The 22,261-nt window shown below is 39.3% G+C and overlaps 1 protein-coding gene across 13 annotated transcripts in view; it reads left to right on the forward strand.

Moving 5' to 3' along the window:
• Positions 1–22,261, forward strand: part of ATOSA (atos homolog A) — a 48,066-nt gene that overhangs the window by 16,484 nt on the left and 9,321 nt on the right. For 4 of the 13 annotated variants that reach the window (XM_085588744.1, XM_085588752.1, XM_021537430.3 and 1 more), the window contains exons 2-9: positions 14,723–14,907; positions 15,747–15,949; positions 16,373–16,498; positions 16,769–18,617; positions 19,273–19,389; positions 20,338–20,411; positions 21,199–21,307; positions 21,932–22,090. In XM_085588744.1, the coding sequence (XP_085444870.1) occupies positions 14,723–14,907; positions 15,747–15,949; positions 16,373–16,498; positions 16,769–18,617; positions 19,273–19,389; positions 20,338–20,411; positions 21,199–21,307; positions 21,932–22,090 (2,822 nt within the window). The other 9 variants (XM_085588742.1, XM_085588749.1, XM_085588746.1 and 6 more) reach the window with 7 other exon arrangements.

The raw sequence follows: 22,261 nt of genomic DNA on the forward strand, positions 1-22,261 counted from the left end.
GCAATGACACTGGGTTCTTGCTCTGGGTCTCTAAATCCTACCATTATACCAGGTTTGTCCTATACATGTGTGGTTGTATCTACCAAATCTCTCATGTTTTTAGTCTGAGAAGGCATCTCAGCCTGTGCTGTCTCTGAGCTGCGTTCTACTGCACTGAAATTGTTTGTGCATATAACAGGCTGCTTGTCATCATGTTGACAGACCAGCCTGGAAAATACTGTCTTGTTATTGGGATGTGTGGCTTAGTCTCCTGATGCCCTGCAAGTCTCCATATTCCACATAAGTATTTTCAAAATTTACTTCCACTTTATAATTTTGGAAGATCTGAGTTTTGCTGGCTGTACCTGTGAACAGAGTGTTCTTAGCATATGTTAGGGTGTTAAATGACTGAAACAAGGACTTCCTGCTGAAGGCCTCTTCCTTGCCCCTAATAGTACTGTTTTGTGGTTTTTTTTTTTTAATTTTTTTTGTGAAGTAGTTTTAGGAACAGTAAAAGAAACAGATGCATTGTTCCCTTTTGTCACTGACAGCCTCCCACTTTCTTCTTGAGGGTGTGATGAGTGAGGAGCAACAAGACTGGCCTGCTTTCTGAGGATGAGACTCAGAGTATTTTTCTTTAGGTTACACAGATTTAAATTAAGATAGCAGAGTCAAGATAAGTTAAAATGCTTTTAAATCCAAAATTCTAAATTTGGAAATGGATAACTAGGTTTTGTTTTCTTCATGTATGCAGCAAGTAGGCAAATATAATTCATATTCTCTCAGAGGATAAAAGGCAGTATTTACTTCTTAGCAACACATAGTTGAATCAATGCTATTCATCCTCTGCACTAAAATTACAAAACTTTTCTTTTGCAATATCAAGAAGGTGGGATAAAGAAGATTGAGAGATGCTGTGGAACTTGGGGAAGATAATGTATAGTGGAGTGTACTTAAATGGGAGGGATATGGCCTGTCTTGGAGTTCAGCCACGTCATCTACTGTCTGATCAAATTCTTTTCAAATTGCTGTCTAACAATAAAGCTGCTTCTTCTAGAGGTTGGTGTCTGCAAAAGTGTTTGCTTTTTCCTTGTCGGGAAAGGAGAATATTGGCCAACTTGAAGTAATGGTGGTCATCCTACCTGAAAGATGACTGAGCACTCAGATGAATTTCCACATTAATTAGGAGATTTTCAAAAGGGCTGAAGGTGGGGAGACTAAAATAGCTAGCACTAGTGCTAACAAGCAAGACTGTTGTTAAATAGTTAATAACAGATGGCTGAACTTCTGATGCAAATGATGAGACAGAACAAGAGAAGTTCTCTGCATCCTGACCCAGTGACTCCTCACTACTGCCATGGCAACCAACACGTTTTGCTCTCCAGTTTTAGCAAAGTTTATGAAACTCAAGATAAGTTGTTGGTTTTATGACTTTAAAACAAATTTTAAAAGGCAAAGCAAACCAGCTGGAGAAGAAGAAAAGGTAAACTAAGAAAAAGTGAATATGAATTCCTAGAGGCCTTGTGTATTGAACTTCCTATAACATCTTTCCAAAAGATGTCTGAAGTACTGTATACTTTAAAATGCCCTGTATACTTTTAAATGCAGAAGTTTATAATTTGAGCAGGTTTCTCTGAATCCTTTCCATTTAACTTAACATGAAAATTGCCTCATGCAACTTGAATGGCATTGCAAAGGGGAAAGGGAGCAGGAGGAAGGAAGCTCTCTGCGTTTGACCTGGGCATGGTGCAGGTGAGGAGGATGTGGTGAGGTGGATGTGACTTCTCTGACTTGCACTGGCCTTGGGCAATGTGAGCAGGATGCTGGAAGTGCCCCAAGTGCTCTCTTATTTTTATAGCAAGCACTTAGTGGTTACTGTATGGGTCCTGTACCTACTGCAGTTAAATTCAAACCAGAAGTGTCAATATCTCTTTTTAGAGTAAGACATCTGAAGGATTGTTGTTATAGACTAAACTTCATGGCAGTGAAAGTACTGGAGGGTGGGGTTTGATTTGGGAAGTCATGAACAAGGTCTGTGTATATAACTGAGTCCAGGTCACTTCTCATACAGCATGAACAACAACCTGTTGCAAGTCTCTTTTATCAGTGTTGTTAAGAATACGTAGATTTCTCAGCTTTTGCTGTGTTTATGAGGTACGTCTATGGTTGTGGATCTTGACTACATCTGTGGCTTCTTTACAGAGTGAAGGAAGTACTTCATGTAGTTGTGTACCAAGCCTCTGTATTCTCAGGCTGTGTTTCTTCACTGTTTTGTGTTGCTGTGTCAGATGGATCAAGGACTTCTTCATCCTCCAGGTGTGTAACTCGAGTCATAAGAGGGCTTAAAGAGAAGGGAGCAAATTCATGGAGTTATTGCTGGAAGATTATTGTTTGTTATCTGTGATACAAATTAAGGATCACACTTGGGTATTGTGCTTTGCTGGCTATTATACAAGCCTGGAACAAAAGACTGTGCTCACCTCAGACCTTATGCAAGTATCAAACGCTAAATCAATGGTTTCCAACAGAGGGCTGTGTGGAGACAAAGGGATAATACTGATGGAAACAGATAAACTGTGATCCCACAGGCTAACAAGTCTTTATCACCGTAATGGAGAAGCTGCAAAGCAGAGTCATTTTAATCAAGAGTGTAGGACAACACAGGGGGAGTAAGGACTGGTGATTAAAGTAATCACAGGCCAGTTTACTGCAGTAGTGAGTGGGTGACAACAGGAATGCTGGTAAGCCATGGAGGATCTTGAAAGCAGAAGAAAGAAAAAGAGCAATTTTCTTGTTATGAAAGATGATGTTTTAAGAGACAAAAAAGAACAGGAAAATATGGTTTACTGTTAGGCACCAGCCAGAGGTACCTTACAAGGCTGGATGGTGGTGAGGCATAACCTTGGCTGTGCCTTTTTCATACAAATTCCATGAGAAATCCTGTGGGCAGTGCTGCCTTTTCCCTGGGCAGGCAGATAAGGCAGTGCCATCTGCTCGCGGAGGCCCGGCTGCCGGGTGGCATTCACGTGGGCTGTGCCCAGCCCAGAGGTCCCCACTGGCAGGGCATGCTTCCAGCTTGGACTGTGAGGAATTTATCTCTGAGGAAAATCTTTGGATTTCAGACAAGCATTTTTCCATACTCAAGGGGAAAACTAACTCGTGCTAAAAGCAGGTCTCTGAGTGCTGCTTCCTAGGGCTCCAGCCCAGCAAGGAGGGTGTAGTGAACCCAGTTTGCATGTTTTCTGGGGATAAAGAGGGCAGGTTGCTTGTTGAGTGGATTCCCATGCCAGATTCTGATCCTTTCAAAACTTTCTTCAGCCACTAATTCAGATGGTAAGAATAAAATGTTCTGTGCTAAAAATCTCTCAGATGTGTTTTTTACTAGTTCTTGAAGATAAGCAATTGCAAAAAACCAGCTGTTTACAGTAATAGCCAATGTAATCAGATATTTCTAAATGGAAACTTTAAGTCTTTTTGACTACTCTTCTGTGCTTGCTGTTTTGTTATCTCTTAGAAAAAAATCCTCTTCCTCCAACAAATTATGCATTGTTGTCCCTTGATAATAACAGAATTTATTTTCTTTATTGATTTCTAGTAGAAAATCTCTGTATAATGGTTTTGCTAATGGGAGGGTTGACAAAATAAGTTACGGGTATCAGGCACATGGATTCTGGAATGTTTGTGAAGGGGTTTTGTTTTTTTTACCTGATGCTTAACTTGAGCATTCACAATAATTTATTAGAGCTATTAAACCTGACAAGTGGGCAAATCCTTAATGTTGCCTGAACTGTGTTAGTAGCTGAAGTGAAGCTTTTGGCATATCTGAGCTGAATTCATCTTGGAGCAATTTTCCCTGAAAGAAAATAACTTTGGTATTTTCTGATTGAGGTTGCACTGAATTTTACTTTTTCCTCTGCTGTTTACTTTTAATTAAATATATAGTTGTGAATTATCAGGGAGGAACTAAAGTAAGGTTTTATTTATCTGTCTTTGCTCATGTCAATTTATTTTGCCCAGATACAAAACAGGCTGGTGAGAGCCTTGAGCTTTGACTGGATAAAAACTGTTATTCTTCACGTGCTGCTCGTGTTCACTATTTTTAGTGTAGTGTTTTGTTTTTCCTACTAATTTATTGCTCTGTCCCTTGACTCGCAGGTCACCTGATTTCAGAGCACGTGAGCAGGGCTGGATCCTTTGCTCTTGTATAAACTGATAGTTTATCTCGAGGAGCAGGATGCTGCTGCTGCTGGTGAGATTGGGTTGGAAGTGGCCGTGGAGGGGTGAGCCCTGTCGCTTGGGTTCTCTGGAAAGAATGTTCCAAGAATACGCAGTACAGGGTGTTACAAACACACGTGCAGCCAATGCTCTGCGAGCCCAGGCCAGGCTGGGTGGGTGACTCGAGGTCAGCCCGTGCAGGGACACTTTGCCTGCTGTCCTCACCGTGCCTGCCTCGCTCTGTGCCAGCAGCAGCCCTGAGCTGGCTTTTCCCCTTCGAGGGAGAAGTGTTCTCAACAGACACATGATGAATGCACCACTATTGTCCTTGCTCCAGTAGTGTTCATTTTGGCACTGCCTACGAGTGTCTTGCATCTCGGATTGTCAGAAGCTTGTTTTGTTCTGTGAGGTGCCCAGTGGCTGGATGTTTCTGGTAGCCTTCAAAGCTGCAAGCCCGGAAGGATGGTTGAATGAAGGGGAGAGGGAAAGCAGACACTTAAATTTTGTAAGCAAACAAGTATGCTGTTTGAAATTTTACTGTTCAACTGGGCCCAGTTTTTTAAAAAGGTACTTTCCAAGGTCTGGTGCTCTAGAGTTTCATTAGCCTGATTTTTTTTTTTTTTTTTTTTAAATCTTAAGGTCAGTCTGATCTTTTAACAAGATAAATATAGTCAGCTAGATCCTGTGAATTCTTCAAATCGGGTAAAAGGAAGAGAATGAAAAGCTGCATACATCAAGCTATTCAGTACTTGCACAGGTGAAATACATCTAGACATGTTAAATGACTATTTTGATGATTTGGATTAAATTACAAGTTCATTACTGCCCAAGCAGTTGCAGATTTTTAATTGCTGGCCCATGAGGCCTTTTCAGCCCCGTGGAAAACTGCAGACTGTCATATTCTCTAGAATTTAAAAATAATGCCAATTAACCTTCATTTATCTGGATCAGGGCCATTGGTTGACCTAGGTAACAGTGCTGACATTCCTGGCATTCATTTATAACTTTATGGTTTTTACAGGTTCCTCTAAGACAACAGGATATTTGAAATTGAGTGTTTTCCATCTTTGAGGGAGAGGGTTTACTTTCTATGGGGGCAGGGTTTATTGCTGCATTGGTGAGTTGCTGACAGCAGCTATTTTACAATGTTACCCAATTTGTAATGTAAGTAACAAAACCAAAACTTTTTAAATGTGCTACATGTAAATGATCAAAATTCCTGCCCCTGAAGAAATTACATACTCACCATGTATGGGAGAGCTGTTTGTCTGTTTTTTTTTTTTTAGTGGTCTTTTAATAGAGTAGACTCACCAAAAATTGGACTAGTTTTTTTTTTTTTTTTTTTTTTCCAAAAAATGTAGACTTCTGCCACCCCTGTCCCACAGTCTTCTCTGGTTTGTTTTTGTTGGGGTTTTTGTAACCACAGTAAAGCTGGGAAATTGCAATATCTATTAAAAATAGATACTGATAGGTATCTTTTGAGGAGATTTTCAGCATACAAATGCTTTGTCAGTAGCATGGTTTTCAAAAACCATCAGTCAGGCCCGTTGGCACCTGACTGTAATGTGAAGATGAGTGTTTGAGGATTGGTTGTTGAAAGTTTTCTGAGTGTGTGGAAGGCTGAGTGTTTTGGTGCCTATGAAACCTCACTTGCATAGGTAACAATACTGTGTTGAAGGCTGAATGCTCAGTGAAAGGTTTCCATAAAGTGTGATCCCATAAGTCAGCCTGGTACTTTCACCAGGGGCTTTCCCTGGCTCCAGCAGCTGTGGCATGTCTGCTGATTCCACCCAAAAGTGAGTCAGTGCTCTCGCACAGCGCTTTTCAAATTCTTTCTGGTTTATTTTCCAACAAGTCCAACTATGGTCTGAAGCAAAGGGCACATATGTAACAGTTCTTTTCCTTGCAATGGTTTTAGGGAAAAAGAACTTTTGCCTCGTGGTTGTAAACCAGAGTTGAACCTGTGCACACACGGAGTAGAGATGGCCTTTCCCAGCAAGACTTTTGTGTTCCCATTGCTGTTTTGTCAGGCACTAAAAGACTCTTCCAAATAATTTGCTAAAAATCCTTCTGAAAACTGAAAGCTACTTTATATTTCTCCTCTGAAGTGTTATTTTTTCTATATTAATAGAAAAATAAGCAAAAGAACACTTGAAAATATATTGCCAAAGTTTCTAAGTACAATATGTATTTAAGGTGATGCGATAAAGCATGAAATACCCCAAACAGAAAAAATTCTGGTGTTAATGGGGAAATTTTAGAAACTGGTATATTTAGCAAGGATAACACTTCATCCGTATAAATGCTGAGTCCAAAGATACTTTTGTGTGTTGTGAAGATTCATTACAGAGGAATAAACTGAGTGACACTTAAGCAGAAATCTGGTCAGCAAAAGGTGCAAACATCTAGTCTTTTAGATGGAGGGTTGTGCTCTCTGGCAGCTCTCATAGGCACCAAAATACCTACTGCAGGACTTTTAAAAAGGTCTGTGTTGTTTTCCAGTAACATCTGGAAGTGATTTTTTATCACAAATTACTGCTTTCCATCTCTAAACCAATCTGTATAAAACAGTACAGTCTGTATAAAACAGAAGTCTGCAAGTAGTTGAATCCTTGTCAGGCTGGATTGTTAAACAAATTAAAGCTGAAACTTATATATCATCCTGTATTGTACTATGTTTAGGGCCTGAAATAAAATTTCTGACACACACTTTTATTTATGTACTATAAAAATGCTGTCACAGCTGGAATTCAATGCAGAGTTGCCATCAACCTGTTTAATGGGAAGGATGTCTTGGCCTGGGAGTTTGACTTCCCAATACTCAATTGCAGCTGTCACATGGATGATATGCCTTCAGGAAGAGGTGAGGATTAGCTAAATAGATGTGTTTTTTCATTGTTAACACGCATTGGGTTTCATTTGAAAAGAAAGCAGCAGCTGTGGAGTCACTGCAGAAGGATATTTGCAGCTAAGGTGAAATAGAGTAAGCTGATGAAAGCTTTCAGCCCGTGTGTCTTCAGCTCCTTCTTGAGTTAATGAGCAGCCATAATGAAGATGGTCTCATTCCCATCTCCAAAGTTCCTTGGCTGGGAAAGCCTTGATGAAAGTCATCAATTGTGGAAAAGAATTATATACGTAGTAATTTTGTATTGGAAAATTGGTGTTTTAGTGTAAAAAATGCTCAGTTATTTGCCAAGGAAGCACCTGAGGAAGAAATTCTTGCATGCTCTGTAAGCTTAAGTGTGCTCTGCTTTCTGTTCCAGGGTGACACATGGCTCCTTCAGCTGCCCAAACTGAGCATTTGGATGGGTTTTGCATTGTGGTGCCAGTGCCTGTGAAGTTAGCTTATGTCTGACCTCCACATTGCTCTTGTTACTCCCTGGGGCCAGGGTGGAATTTAAAACAGAAATTTGTTTCCAATATCATTCTGTAAAGTTTCCATCAGCATATTTACCAGGGTAGTTAATCACTGCATTGGTGGTGAGTGAAGGCCAGATAGATGCCTTCTATTCCCTTCCAGTTACAGCCAAGTAACTGGAATTCTCTACTCAGCACCACACACTAATTCTAAAAGAGCTGTTTTCTCCTAATTATTTTATTTTAGAAATTAATAGAAATACCTGACAGAAATCCTTTTGCTTTGTTGGGATTTAAATTTTTGTTTTGTTCAGATAGGTGCATTGTGGCATGCAGTTTGTTCTAACACTAGCTAGCTTAGGCAGAGCATCAGCTAAACAAGGGGAAAATGTAAAAACCTAGAGATGAATTAACGGAAATTACTTGGTCTGCTCCTTGTAGGCATTTTTGTTTCATTATAGTGTAACTTCAGGTTTTTTCTGTAGTCACATTTAATGTAATCACAATGTAGGAAATAATAATATAAAGGAAAACAGAAACTGATGTGCTTTTAAGGGCATTAACTAAGCCAAGTCCTTTTTGCTTTCAGGACCTGTCCTGTTGTAGCATGTAGCACCTTTAGTTTAGGGGTCATCAAAAAGAAAATGTTCTCGTCCCACAACTGGCTTATTTTTAAACTGCTAACCATTGCAGCACTGATAATCTTACAGCTTTACACTGACATTTTAGCACTTATTTACCTATGTCAGGATAGAGTGAGACAGTTGTATTTTATAATATACATGTTCTCTTGCAACTTTTGGTGAATTGACGTTTGAAATAGGCCTCAGAATTAATGTTTTCAGTTACTGCTTTTCTTCTACTAAATACAGACGTTGAAATTGTAATGATTGACCTACTTTACAATTTGTGATTTCATCGTGGAGCAAGAAACTCTTCAGCTTATACCATTTTTTCTTAGTCCTTTTCTTTGTCCACTTAAGGGAATAGAAACCCAGTTTCCCTGATCAAAATGCAAATATTGGATCTAGAACCTGGTTTAATGCCAGCAAATCAAAAGAAGCACATTAAACTGTTGTTGCTTAGATAAAAATAGAAGCTACAGTTGGACGAAGAGAAGTGACTCAGTAAGCAGCATGGTGATGGCAAAATAGGATGTCAGCCAAAACGCAGGAAGCAAGATGGGAACACCCAGATCAGTTTAACAGTCTGCATTTTACACTCCCAGAGAGCAGGAGTTTCTGAGATGACTGCAAGAAACTTAAGCTTTAAATGGATTTTATGTCTGTACTTAATAAGCTGTTTGAACCTGAAAAAGTTTTAGTAAAATATGAATTGTACTTTTTTTTCCCCCCAGCCCAGTTTTAAAACCAGTCTCTATTTACTGTAAAGCTGCCTCGAGATTAGCCCTGGGTGCTGTGGGAGGCATCCAGCAGGAACGTGCAGGAGATGGGCAGTGATACACACGTACCCGGGGAATTAGTGCAGCACTGCACTCTGCACTGCAGCCCGTGGCACTGATTGATTTTTATTGCTCTGCAACTCTGGAATAACTTCATCAGCTCCATGTAGCTCTGTCTTGAGTTTTAAAAATCCCCCTTACTTAGAAATTCCCCATATTTGGGTTTGTTTTTCTGGTTATAAACTGGAATAGCAACACAGAAGCCGGTGAATTTCTTCCTATTTTATATGGAACTAAGTAGGACCAGAGGTTTTTTTGTTGCTTATACTGTTATTTTATTTGAACAGCAGGTATGCATCAGTTCTAATATAAATTTCTATGGTGCCATTTTCTGCCTACAGCTGAACTGCTTTGATAGCCAGGTAGTGGTTCCATTTGGCACCCTGGAAAAAGTGAGCAGACAGTAACAATAAGATGAATTATGGTGCTGCTCCCATGACTGTCCCTGAGCTCAAAGATCTCGAGCCATAAGAATGTAAGACAGTTGGCAATGTATGTCAATCTGTATAGGATTATTCCTAAATTAAGGTGTTCACTGCATTTGCTTGAGTGTAAGTAACTAATAGTTAGTTTCTTGAAAAAAGTAGGCCATCTCATAACTTTAACTCTTGATAACTTAAATTATACCTAAACTCTTAATATTGCAAAGCTTTTGAAGCGTGTGACTTCAGATATAATTATGGGTTTGTAATATGCAGACACAACATGACTGCTCATTTAGAGAATCTTGAATTTGGGGGATTCAAGGGCAACTTTCTTTTGAAGTGAAGTACAACATGGAATTAGTTAACCAAAGCATCCGTAGGTGTTTCTAATTCCAGAAGAGAAGCTGTTAGTCAAAGGTTTACATTGTGTTTCATTTCCTTTACAGTAGTTTCTTGAATCCCTGCCTTACTCTTAAAATGTGGAAGTACCTTTAACCTGTTTCTTGGAATAGCAAGATATTAAAACTTATTCAGAGTTGATTGATTTGCAGGAAGATTTGCTGAAATTTTTTCAATGCAGGTCACTGCCCTTGCTGGGAGGTGATGGGTTCTGAGTTCTGAAAGTGCAGCCACTTCTCCTCCAGTGTACCTGACACTCCTGCCATGGGACCCTTGGACTGAAGTGTTTCCTTTCAGTTGTACTGAGAGCACAACAAAGAAATCCAAGACTTAAGCCATGCTTTTAGTCTCTGAGGGAGGGAGCAGATGTGGGCAGCCATGGCAGGTGCCCACTGGGCAGCCTGGACAGGGCAGGAGCAGGGCTTGCATCAGCTGGGAATCCCAACAGGCTACACCATGCAGTCCATATTTTGTTAAAGTGCTTACTGGGTGTCAACTTTCTAAGTAGAATAGGAATGTGATTACTTTTAATCAGTGGCCTTCAAAATCCATTATGGGTGCCTAAAGATTTTCCAGGAGAGGTCTGGGCTATTAAAGGGCATATTCAAAGGCAATTATTAGTTGTTTCATGGACTCTCAAAGGAAGTAGCCCTCAATCAGTAAAGGTCAGGATTAAAGGTTACTTCCAGTTGAGCTAAATTGTCTTTCTTTGAAGAAAGTCTCTTTGCAAAAATGAGCTCTTTTTCTGAGAAGAGGACGAGTTTGGTAGACAGCTGTGGTGAGCAGTGCAGTATGAGAGGTTCTAGACAATAAAATAAGCATGGACTAAGAGAGATTGTGGTTTTATCACAGCCTGGTCATGATGGGAGAGTGGCACAGGGCAGGAGAGGCTCTGCTGGGGCCTTTTATTGCCTTGCTGTGCCCAGGAAGGACAGGGTAGCAGCTCCTGGTGGCACCTGGAACACAATGGGTTACATGATACCAAATGTATTTGTTTCCTGGCCTAAGCCTAGAAAACAGATTAAATGCTCTTCTAAAACATGTATTTCAGGAAAACATCTTCTGTAATTATTACAGAAAAAGCTGTGATAGGAAAGGGAAGGGAGTTGGTCTGCAGAAGCATGACCTAGTTGGGAAAGGAGTCAGCTAAGCATAACTCAATTAACTGAAGTTTTCAGAGAGTCCTTGGGTTGCAGTTAAGTGGATTTGTGAATCCCTGCTACCACATAACTTAGCCTTAATTGCTGTTTCAGGATGTGAGCCAATTTCAGTTTGGGGGTGGGGGGGGAATTGTGGGTTCTTATTCTGTATTCCAGTGCTAATGCACCTGTGTGTAGTGGAGGTAGGAAGACAAGGATTTGAGGACTCCTTGACATTTCTGGTTAAATGGGCTTTTTCTGTTTTTTGAGAAGGTGTAGAAAATCAGTCTTTGTTGAGGTTGGTATAGGCAGGAGGCAAAGGAAAACAAAGTTCCAGTATTGTATATTCAGTTCCACAGTATTGTATGCTTTGCTCTATACACAGTAGCTTCAGTCTAAATTTAAATTTCTCTTTCTTCCTTCTAGAGTAGTCAGACACCTGCTGCTCTCTCTTGTGCCCACCTGGTCAATAACCTTTAGTTGTAATGTATTGGTTAAAGGGCTGTAGTGCCTTATTACTTTAATTCTTATTTACTTGTGTCACTAACTGGATTTTTTGCTATTTTAAGGAGATGCACATTTTATGCTATATACTTGGCATTTTACAGTGCTAGAAATGAAGCAGAACAATAACTATAGTTGTATAGTCAGGTTATAGGATTGAGGTTATTCTGTACACAATATATGATGTGTCCTAGGGCTGATTCATACACAAAACCAAACAGTTACAGCACACACAGAATAAGACTTTTTTTAACTCAACACTGAGTTTGCTGTTTCTATAAATGTCATTCCGCCCTTGTTCTCAATTGCATCAACTTGCATCATCTGTGTCTGTTGTATAGGAACAATTACCAGGCTTCTCAATGGTTATAAGGTTTTTTCTTTATGAAAACTCTTAGAAGTTGCTAATGATACATAAATCTAGTGGAGCTAAAAAATGATATGCCACATTAACTTTGTAGGAAAAAATACATTTCTCGATATCTGTTTGTGCTTTAATTTTTTTTTAAGGTCCAGATCAAATAACTGGTTGATTACATAATTTTAAAGTACTGGCCCTGTCTTTATAATGCTGCAGCATTTCCTAGTTCAACACAGGCTTTTTAGTGATGATGCTTTTATTTTGAAACAACGTGGTGTTTTTGTAATTGCAGCCAATATAACTGTATAAATATGTCCTTTAGCTAATTGGGCTTTCCCTTCCATTCTTAAAGCAAGAAATTGGTTGCTTCTGAAATAATAGGTCTGATACAGGAACACAGGCAGTATTTGTAAATTGAACTTGGAAGTGAGCTTTATCTGTTTGCATAAATCAATATTGTGTATGTCATCTGATTCTCGAGTGATGATTATTTCAGAATATGTGCCTGGCTTTATTCACTAGATCTTGCTTATTTACTATTCACTGGACCTTTCATCTGAACATCTTAAACTGTCTATGCCTTGTGACCTGTGACAGGTCTGTGAAGGCACTGAGCACTAAAGGTATGCAATATAAGCTTTGCTGTCAGAGGCAAGGGTTGTGGGTTTTGCCTAAATCTAACTGCTCAGCAGAAGCATTCAGGCCATAGGATTTGTCCATTAATCTGTGTCAAGTCCAAAATATTTTGATAACATGGGTTATCTTCTTAAAAAGAGAGCTAAATAATAAAAAGTCTACTGCTTCATCTGGTAAGCTGCTATTGAAAGGCGTGTCTGTTTTACTGGTACTTTCCACTTAAGATTCTCTAGTGTAAATTTTCAGGTATCACATTTTACTGTGCAATGCTGATCTTGATCACACTCTCTTTACAGTTTTCCTTAAAAATCATACTTGTTTTTATGTATTTTAACTAAAAACAATTCTTCTTTCAGATTTTTGTAGGGGTGAATTAGTTTTGTTTAGTCTGGTAAGCATGAGACAATTCTTGTTTAAATTAATTTCACTCCTGTTGAACACTTTCTAGATTATTGAACTTCTGTGTCCGAGTACGCAAAATACTTCAGTAGTGATTCTTCCTGTTGTGACTTTCTTGAAATTACCATGGCCTTTGGACATACAAAGATGAACTTATCAGCAAGATCATGCTGCAATTATTTTTTTTGTCTGTTGTATAGCCAAATCCTTCTCAGAGTCTTCCCAAATTCCATTTTCCTGTTCCCAAGTATGACTTGCCTATTGTTTACCAGACTTCTAGCTGAAAAAAAAGTGCAGGTGCCTAATTTTGTAGGTGACTCATATCACTACCTAAGAGGCTTGTCTTCTCTGTTATTTACCATTCCTTTAATCTTTCATGTACCCTTTATTAGACATTTTTTGCCATCCGTCAGGTGAAAGACCATTCTAACTTATGCCAGATGAATTAATATATTGTTCACATGCCATATGGGGTCCTCCAGGGTAATTAATCTGTCCTCTGGCTCTTCTTCAGCAGTGGGCTGACTCCTCTTGCTTAGCTTGTGTAGATCCCTTCAAGTAGTCTGTAAGCCCTGGGGTTCGTGGTGTACAAGCCTGGGCTAGGCAAACATGTACATGCAAAAGCTAGTTTTACACACTTCATGATTTGCATATGCAGATAATTGCACTTTTAATTGGAGCTTTTGTTTCATGCATCCATTCTTGTATGCATCTCTCAAGTCTGCCTGCAGTGTTTGCCAAATGCTCTGCTATTAGGGGACCAAGACAAAAAAGACTTCTGAAAGGTATTTTATGCATGATAATTGAAACGTGAATAGAAATTAACTCTCTCCCTGTGGCAGTTTTGGTGGATGGCATAGGACATTTAAGCTAAAATTGGGAAGATGTCAGGTGCTTTGTTCCCCTAAAGCATCAAAATAAAGGCAAAGAACTGCTGGCAGCCCTGCCTCCACCTGCTTTTCTTTGCTGCTCTGAAAATAGACTTTGAAGTGAATGTATTTTAGCTTTCATGGATAAGAGTTTTCTGTAACCTCTTCAGTAATTAAATAATTTTGAAACTTGAAGTGTTTTGAAGCAGTGAGGGGAATGACATGATGTGGTTGTACTTAAATCTGTTTGAATGATGGGTGACATCCTCGTGATGAGGGAGGAGGAGGAGAAGGGTGCTCTATAAAACACCATAAAATGGTGCCTCTTAACTCTGCAGGAACTGAGTGTGCTCTTCATGAAGAGCAATGCCAGCTGCTGTTTTGTCTGCAGAGACTTGTTGTGTTTTCCTTCTTTGCACAAGTTTAGACCAACCATGGTACAAAACAATGAATAGTCTGTATATTTCTTCTGAACATTTCCTATGTGTTAGTGGTAACTAAAAATGGACCTCTGAAGTAAGCCTTGCTCTCAGCAAGAGGGACTTGCAATAAAAATCTTAAAGAACATTGTGTCCCACTTTTTCCATAATAGAAGTAAATATTTCTTCTTCTCTTCAATTTTTAATCTACTTTATTATATATTGTAGATTCTTATTCCATCTGTCAGATGATAATAACGATGCCAAGTCATACTGTCATTAGACTTCTCCCACAAGAGCCCAGGAAACCTTTTGTCTTCTAGAAAAGCTGTAGAAAAACAAAGTTCTTTGTAGTGACAACATTACGAGATGAGGAAAGTTGCTTTGTGCTGCTGGAGTGGGGAGTGGTGGGTTTTATGGGGAGTGCAGCCAGTCTGACACAAAGATCCATTTCCCATAGCCCACTCTCATTTCAAGTGTAATTTAAACAAACTGCAGGGTCAGCCAACAGTTGTTATACAGCAAATGTCATTACTTTTTGTCTTTTTGAAATGACAGATACTTTGGATGAATACTTTGAATATGAAGCTGAGGAGTTCCTGGTCTCCTTGGCCCTGCTGATCACTGAGGGCCGGACCCCAGAGTACTCAATCAAGGGCAGGACAGAGGGCTTTCACTGCCCACCAGCACAGTCAAGTCAGCCACCAACAACTAAGCATGAATGCAGCGACAAACTGGCTCAGGTATGGTGGAGGTACCCATTTCATGTCACAAATCCTTGCTACCCTGGTTAAAGTCAGCCAAGAAACCTACAGTGGATTCACAATTAAGCATAAGTAACAATGGCTTTCTGTCAGTCCTTCATTTAAATGAGTATGTAATTCAGTATCCTGCTAATAATAGATCTGTCCTTAAAATGAGAGATCATTAAGCCTTTTATCCTTGAACATGAAGTTCTGCACACTACCTGAATGCAGTGCCTGTTTGAATCTTTTATTATGCAAATGACAAGCACTATACTTAGTATTCTTGGTCTGGGGTTTCTTTTGAGAAAATGTAGGCTGACTTACCTAACTTTTTGTTTTTCCAGGTGTTCTGGAAAAATTAGTAATATAAAAAACACATCAAATCTAGCCAGTCTGTTTGGGGGAAAGGTTGGAGCATCCCATCTCTCAAGGAAAAGTTCTTAAGTACTGTGGGAATTTAAGTTATATTCATGTAGAAGTTAGCCTGCTCCAAGACACAGTGTATAAAGATTTATAAAGATACTGCTTGAGTCTGTCTACCCAAGAGGGTGCCTTGTGGAGAGATAACTAGAAGGTAGCAGAGTGCAGTGGTTGGGGAGATGCATTTTTACAAGCTTTTTAAATTTCCTAAAGAAAGTTTCTCAAATGGCAACTGTAAGGGAGACATTAATTATTTTTTCATTTAATATCTCTGGAATCTTATTTCTGATTTGGTGCAACCAAACAGAATTTGACCCTTACCCTTCTCTAGTACTTTGGAATGTGCTTTTAAATTAGATTTAAATCTAGCTAGTATTTTTATGGCTTGTGTATGTTGACATTTTTCTTTCCCTCAGTGTCGTCAGGCCAGGCGAACCAGATCTGAGGTTATGCTTCTGTGGAAGAACAATATTCCAATCATGGTAGAAGTGATGCTACTTCCAGACTGTTGCTATAGTGATGAAGGGCCCACCACAGAGGGGAATGATTTAAATGATCCTGCAATCAAACAAGATGCATTGCTGTTAGAAAGGTGGATTTTGGAGCCAGTTCCTCGACAGTAAGTTGGATATGAGGATTAGTTGATAATTTGAAGCTTGTCATATTGAAGTCCTTAAAGTAATTAGTGTTTTTAAACTGGCTCTTTGCCATGAGGACTGATCTAAGAAAACCACTGTTTACTTCTGAAATCAAAGCATTTCAATTTTACTCAAAATTTATGCAGTGCACATTGTGCAGTGCAGAGTATGAAATGATCCTGACTGCAAATAGTAACATGTAACATTTGTTATATAAAATTTTGTCAGTTTTTATGTGTATAAAAACAGATCAACCTCTGGAATCTTTAAAGCATTTGAGGAGTTTTGCTTTGCTTGATTAAGCTGTATTTTATTTTCTGACTGAAGATCTGACAATGTTCTAGTTCTAACAGGTCTCTGAATATTCTTACCAACACTCATGTGTTTGTTTGTAAATGCCTTAGGAGTGGAGATCGATTTATTGAAGAGAAGACCCTTTTATTGGCTGTTCGCTCCTTCGTTTTCTTCTCGCAGCTGAGCGCGTGGCTGAGTGTTTCACATGGTGCCGTTCCCCGAAACATCCTCTACAGGTACGCCTGCAATGGAAAAAAACTCATTTGCTGTTTTCAGATTGCTGGGCTTGTCTTAAAATCATTCTTCTCTCCTGGTTTCCTACTTGCTTTTAGAAGGTGCCATATTGTTGGCCTGGTACTTTTGCAGTTCTGTAGGATTTGTGTACTCCGCAAAGTACAGCAGTTGCTGATGTTTCCAGTGCTTTTTCTTAGATATTTCTTACAAAGTAGATAATTAAAAACTTTTCATGTAGCCATTTCTGTAAGTGCGCTTTGGTATTGTTGCAGGGTGAGCGCTGCAGATGTGGACTTGCAATGGACGTTCTCCCAGACACCCACTGAGCACGTCTTTCCTGTTCCTAACGTTTCGCACAACGTGGCCTTGAGGGTCAGCGTCCAGTCCCTGCCTAGGCAATCCAACTACCCAGTTTTGACCTGCAGTATTCACACCAACCTTAGCTTTTATGAAAAGCAAATGCAAGAGCGTAAGTTCCATCAGCGCAGCAATCCCAGTGCTGCTCAGCAATGCAGTACTTCCAGTCCACTGCGTTTTCGTGGGAGACAGACATGGACAAAGACACCTGAAAGCCTACTTAATGGAAAAAAGATGCCTGAATTTACCACATCTTTTAGAAATTTCAAACTTTATCCATCTACCGGACTTGGATCTGACTTTGGGGCATCGCAGTCTAAAGTTCAGTGCTATAATGCCACAGCAGACAATAAGACACAACCTCACGAAACACCAGTCAGAACTTTTAAATCCTATTCTCTGGTTGATTCCCGTGTTTCAAATAGTCATTGCTCTCATCAGCCCACAGGAGAAACCAATCCTTTGATAGGCTCTTTACTTCAAGAGCGACAAGAAGTCATTGCAAGGATTGCTCAGCACTTGATTCACTGTGATCCAGCTACTTCACCAGTTGTTGCTGGGCGTCCATTCACCACACATGAAAACATCTCGGCCACACCAAAAGCTTTTCGGAGCACTTTCGAAGAGGAAAACTCGCCAAGGAAAAGCAAGGAAAGCTCCCCTCTTCCTGCTGCCAATTTAGACAATGCAATACAGGAAGATGGTGACGAAGGTAAAGCTAGAGCAGTGCCGGAGGTGCCACTGCTGGAGGCCCGTGTTCCAGGGAGCCACTGTGGCCGTCAGTCGGCAGGAGAGGGTAACCCCCTGATTGGTTCCCTGCTCCAGGAGCGGCAGGAGGTGATAGCAAGGATTGCCCAGCACCTGATTCATTGTGATCCAGCTACTTCCCACGTTGCTGGACGTCCATTCAAAGTGCATGAGGCTAGTCCAGTCACGTCAAAAATTTTCCGAAGTACGTATGAAGATGAAAATTTGCTGAAGAAAGGCAAGGAACCGTCTTCTGTTTCTTTCGTTAAATCAAAATTTTCTTTGTTAGAAGACAGCAGTAAATCAGGGACAAAGACACCTGATACTCCTACCAGTCCTTCTAGGTTTGATGGAGAATTGAAGACTTCTCTCAAAGTCCAAGCAAGAAGAAAATTGGTTTTAGCAAAACCCACTGAAGCTGTCCAAAATTCATTTCATCAGACTTCAAATAAATCTTGCCATGTATTTAGTAGCATTCACACATCATCATCATGTATTAAAGAAAACAAATCTGAAGTTTCAGATAAATCGGAAATACATTCTGGTTATGCACAGAAAGACCAGAATACCAATAGAATTAAACATGGTTCAAATTCCAGCATCATTGATGAACAGATTTGCACAAATAAACTTAAAGAAAGAACAGTTGTTAGTGAGAACAATGGCACAGAGAGTTTTAATAATTTACAGATAGAAAAATGCAGAATACTTGAAGGTACAAAAAAAGCAACTGTGATGCCGATATCTGACTCTTTGCACAAAAATGAGCTTAAGTGTTTAGACAGAGACTCCAAAAAACCAATTATTTATGAGCAAAATACACAACTTATTAGTATTGAAAATTATTTAAATAAAGACCATGACAGTTTCAAAACCAAAACCAAACAAGATAAAACAAAAACTGCACATGATGAGAATGAAGACCCAACAGGCCTTGATTTTCAAAGCACTTCTCAGAAGAAAGCTGCAGAAGACAATGTAGTTAAGTGTGAGCGGCAGAAGAACCCAGATGCACAGGTAAGTACGTATGGGAGCAGACAATATTCCTCTAGCTGCCCTTTGTCAGACAGCTTGTACCCTCTATCTGCTAAGAGGCAGCATGAAGAGGAGTTTCAGCCTGACTTTGCAGGTAGCAGCATATTACCATTGTAGTCTTGGCCTGAAGTAACTCAGGAAGAATTTCTTCATGGAAAGGGTTAAGCATGAGAATGAATGATGGCCCAGGTGGTGCAGTCACCATCCCTGGAGGTGTTCAAGAAACCATTTAGTACCATGGTCTAGCTGACAAGGTGACCTGTCAAATGATTGATTCTGTGTGGTGGGGTAACTTGGCCGGTGCTGCCTCCCATGAACTTCATCAGTTTAACATGGAGAAGAACTCTGTCCTGTTCCTCTCATGGTGACAGAGATCTGAGTGACTGTTTCCACGGGCAGTGAGGCACCCTGGCTTGTAGAAATACACCCATCAGAGTATGGAATGTGATCTGTTAGGGGCAGTCTGTATAACTGGAGATTCAGTCAAGGGGAATTTCTACTGAATGTTTCATCCCATGCTAGTGTGGTGTAGATCCACCTGGGTCAGGAGTCTTCTCCCTTACAGCAAGTGAGTGTTACTATGGTAGGTCACTGAAATATCCCATTGATAACCTCAGGGAATTTGTTTTGCTGGCAGAAAGCACCGCCTCTAAAACACACAAATACGTGGCGGAAACACAATTTTCGATCCCTGGATGGAACTTCAACCAAGGCTTTTCATCCCAGAACTGGACTGCCTCTGCTTTCTAGTCCTGTAAGTTATTCTTGAAATTCTTTTAGCTGAGAAAGGGACTGCTTGTTCCTCTAATGTCTGTGCATGGTATAAAATCTGACAAAATGCCTAGGTGAAGTGTGTGTATTTACTTTGTGTCACAGTGAATACTCTTGTGAGTGGAAATTAATGCTTAAATGGGAGTTAATATGTAAATTAGGCTGAATAATAATTTTGGAAAAGAAAATATTAAAGACATAGTTGTTGAAGTCTTATCAAGATTAACAAAAGGTGGCATTAAATTGAAAACTTGATGGAAACAATGCCTTTGGTGCTATTTTGGAGCACAAAAGAAAGCATTTTGAAGATGAGAGTTTTAAGTGTAATTTAACATTTTGTCATTTAGGGGGTTTTGTGTTCATTTTTAACACCTGATTGCCCATTATTCCAAAGCCTTTGTTTCTGTGAACAGTTTGTATTGTATATTCTTCAGCAACCAGAGGTGTCACGGAATGACTTAGTGAACAAAGCTGCTGTGATAAGGCAGACACTGGGGAAGTGTTAGGTTCTTGGTAGGTTGTTTGGAGTTTTAAAAAAAGCAGGCAGTTCTTATTAAAACTACTGAAGTAGTGATGTCCTGTAATAATCAGCACGTGGTATGCTTTATTTTTCCTTGTCTGTAAATTTCAGGAAGATTGGATGGCAATTGTTACAGCCTGTTTATTAGTAATATTCTGTCCTGTTCCAAAGAGACATAAGCTTCCTGAATGTCTTCATTGTAATGCTTCCTGTTAGTCAGAATTTACAGTCTCATCATTAATAATCCTAGAACTTTCTTCACTAAGTTTAAAATTTATAGGAATTACATTTTCTGCTCTGTTTCTGTAATTTCGTATTGTCATGAAAATTCTTGGCAAAATGTGCTTACTTGCCAAAATTGTCTGTGGTAGCAGTTCACTTTTCAAATTAACATCTTCTTTTCTTGTTGAGGTTCCTCAAAGGAAAACACAGTCTGGATGCTTTGATCTGGATTCATCATTGTTGAAATGTCTGTCTGCAAGAAGGTATGCTTTATTTACCAGAATCATTGAGATTTTTGAGGGAGCATAATGTATATATATATATTTATATGCAAAATCAAAGCATGTTAGCAAAGACAAAAAATGCTTTCAAAAGAACCTTAATTTGATACACTGCTCAGTGGCTGAGTTGCCCTGGAAGTTTCCAGGTTAGCCCAGCTCTGGGAGATAACCATGGAATGGGAGCTACTGGCAGAATTAATTCTGTCCCATGCAGGGGTAGATATGCTGTCAGATACACTTGCATTGACAGAAAAGCTAGTCATTGTTGATTCTCCTTCAAACCAATGTTATTTTTGTGTTGTATTTTGTTCTTAGTGCTGAACATGTGAAGTATTTTGTCTTCACTTGTTCAGAGAACCAGACTTTTAAAAAGGGCCAATCATGACCTTTCATACATGAATACATGTAACATAAACAGCTTTTGGTATTGTAGTTTGATGTTGGAAATATGAGATATATTTCAGAATATGAGACAAAAGTACCCACATACAAGAGAAGAAAATATGATATTTTGATTCCTGCTAATGGAGCTAAAGAAGAAATTTTTATTGTCTTTACGCCTTGTAATGTAAAGCTGGTAAAAATATTTTTTGAGTTAACTAGGAAATGTTCTGCTAAAGTATTAACAGGCAATGTTTAACTGTTACTTCTTTAGGACAACATTTTATAGTATACTAAAGTAAATTATTCTTTCTAGAGCTGTTTATACACAGAAGACAAAAGCAAATTTGTTTATCCTTTATATTTATTCTGTCTTTTTTTTTAATAGCCCACAACATTGTATAAACAAAGAAGGTGATCCAGACAGCCATGGGAAACCATTTCTAAGTTCTAGTGCTCCCCCAGTAACAAGTCTGAGCCTTCTGGGAAACTTTGAGGTATTGCATATTCTCTAGAATTCTTGTGGTATTTTTACTCTTCTGTACTGCTTTTAAAAGTATATTACTGTGAACAATTCCAGCATTATTAGAATGTAAAAGTTCCTAACTGAATTGAATAAAATTAGTTTTCATTTCCAACTATAAAGGCACTTATTTCATGTCCCAGACATCATCTGTCTCAGAGAATCAAATGCAATGAGTTGCTTAAGCTTTTGTTTCCCACTGTGGTCAGGTTAGAAGATGTTCTGTTGTCATAAATGAGATTTAATAACATGTAATTGTTCATGTTTAAAATGTACTTACTTAGAAAAAAGGATTTACATTTTCACTCTTAAAGTCTACTTAGTATGTCACAAAAGCTGGATTAAATCAGTGTGTTAAACTGATTTGAGGAACGTGTTTGAAGTGTAGATTCCAGCTTTTCACTTCAAATAGCATATCCAATAACAGCAACTATTAGCCAGAGCATTCATGGGTTATATTCTGCTGTCTTGTGAAATACAGAGTTGAATTTGTTGAGGATTTGTTGTTCTCTGTGGGCTTTTGCACTTGTTTCCTGATTAGTTATGCTGTTGTATTTGAGGTGTTCCGAAGCTCAGCTGTGTGTGCTTTGTTTCTCAGGAATCTGTCCTGAATTTCCGCTTAGACCCGCTCGGTGTCGTGGAGGGTTTCACAGCAGAGGTGGGAGCAAGTGGAGTCTTCTGTCCCACGCACATGACTCTGCCAGTTGAAGTGTCATTCTACAGCGTTTCAGATGACAATGCACCCTCTCCTTACATGGTAAATGTGTGGTTGGATTTATTTTAAATAAGTTCTGATATGTGGAGGTGAAGAGCAAGAGCTTGGTGAGTAGAGGGTTCAGAAAGTAAAGATTTGCAGGGATCTGGCTTATTTTTCTGCTGTCTTTGACAGAGTTCTCCTGTCCCTCTTCCTTTCCCTAACTAGTGCTTT

This window comes from Lonchura striata, chromosome 10, assembly GCF_050655825.1.
Source record: "Lonchura striata isolate lonStrDom1 chromosome 10, ASM5065582v1, whole genome shotgun sequence".
In the NCBI taxonomy this organism is placed as follows: Eukaryota; Metazoa; Chordata; class Aves; order Passeriformes; family Estrildidae; genus Lonchura; species Lonchura striata.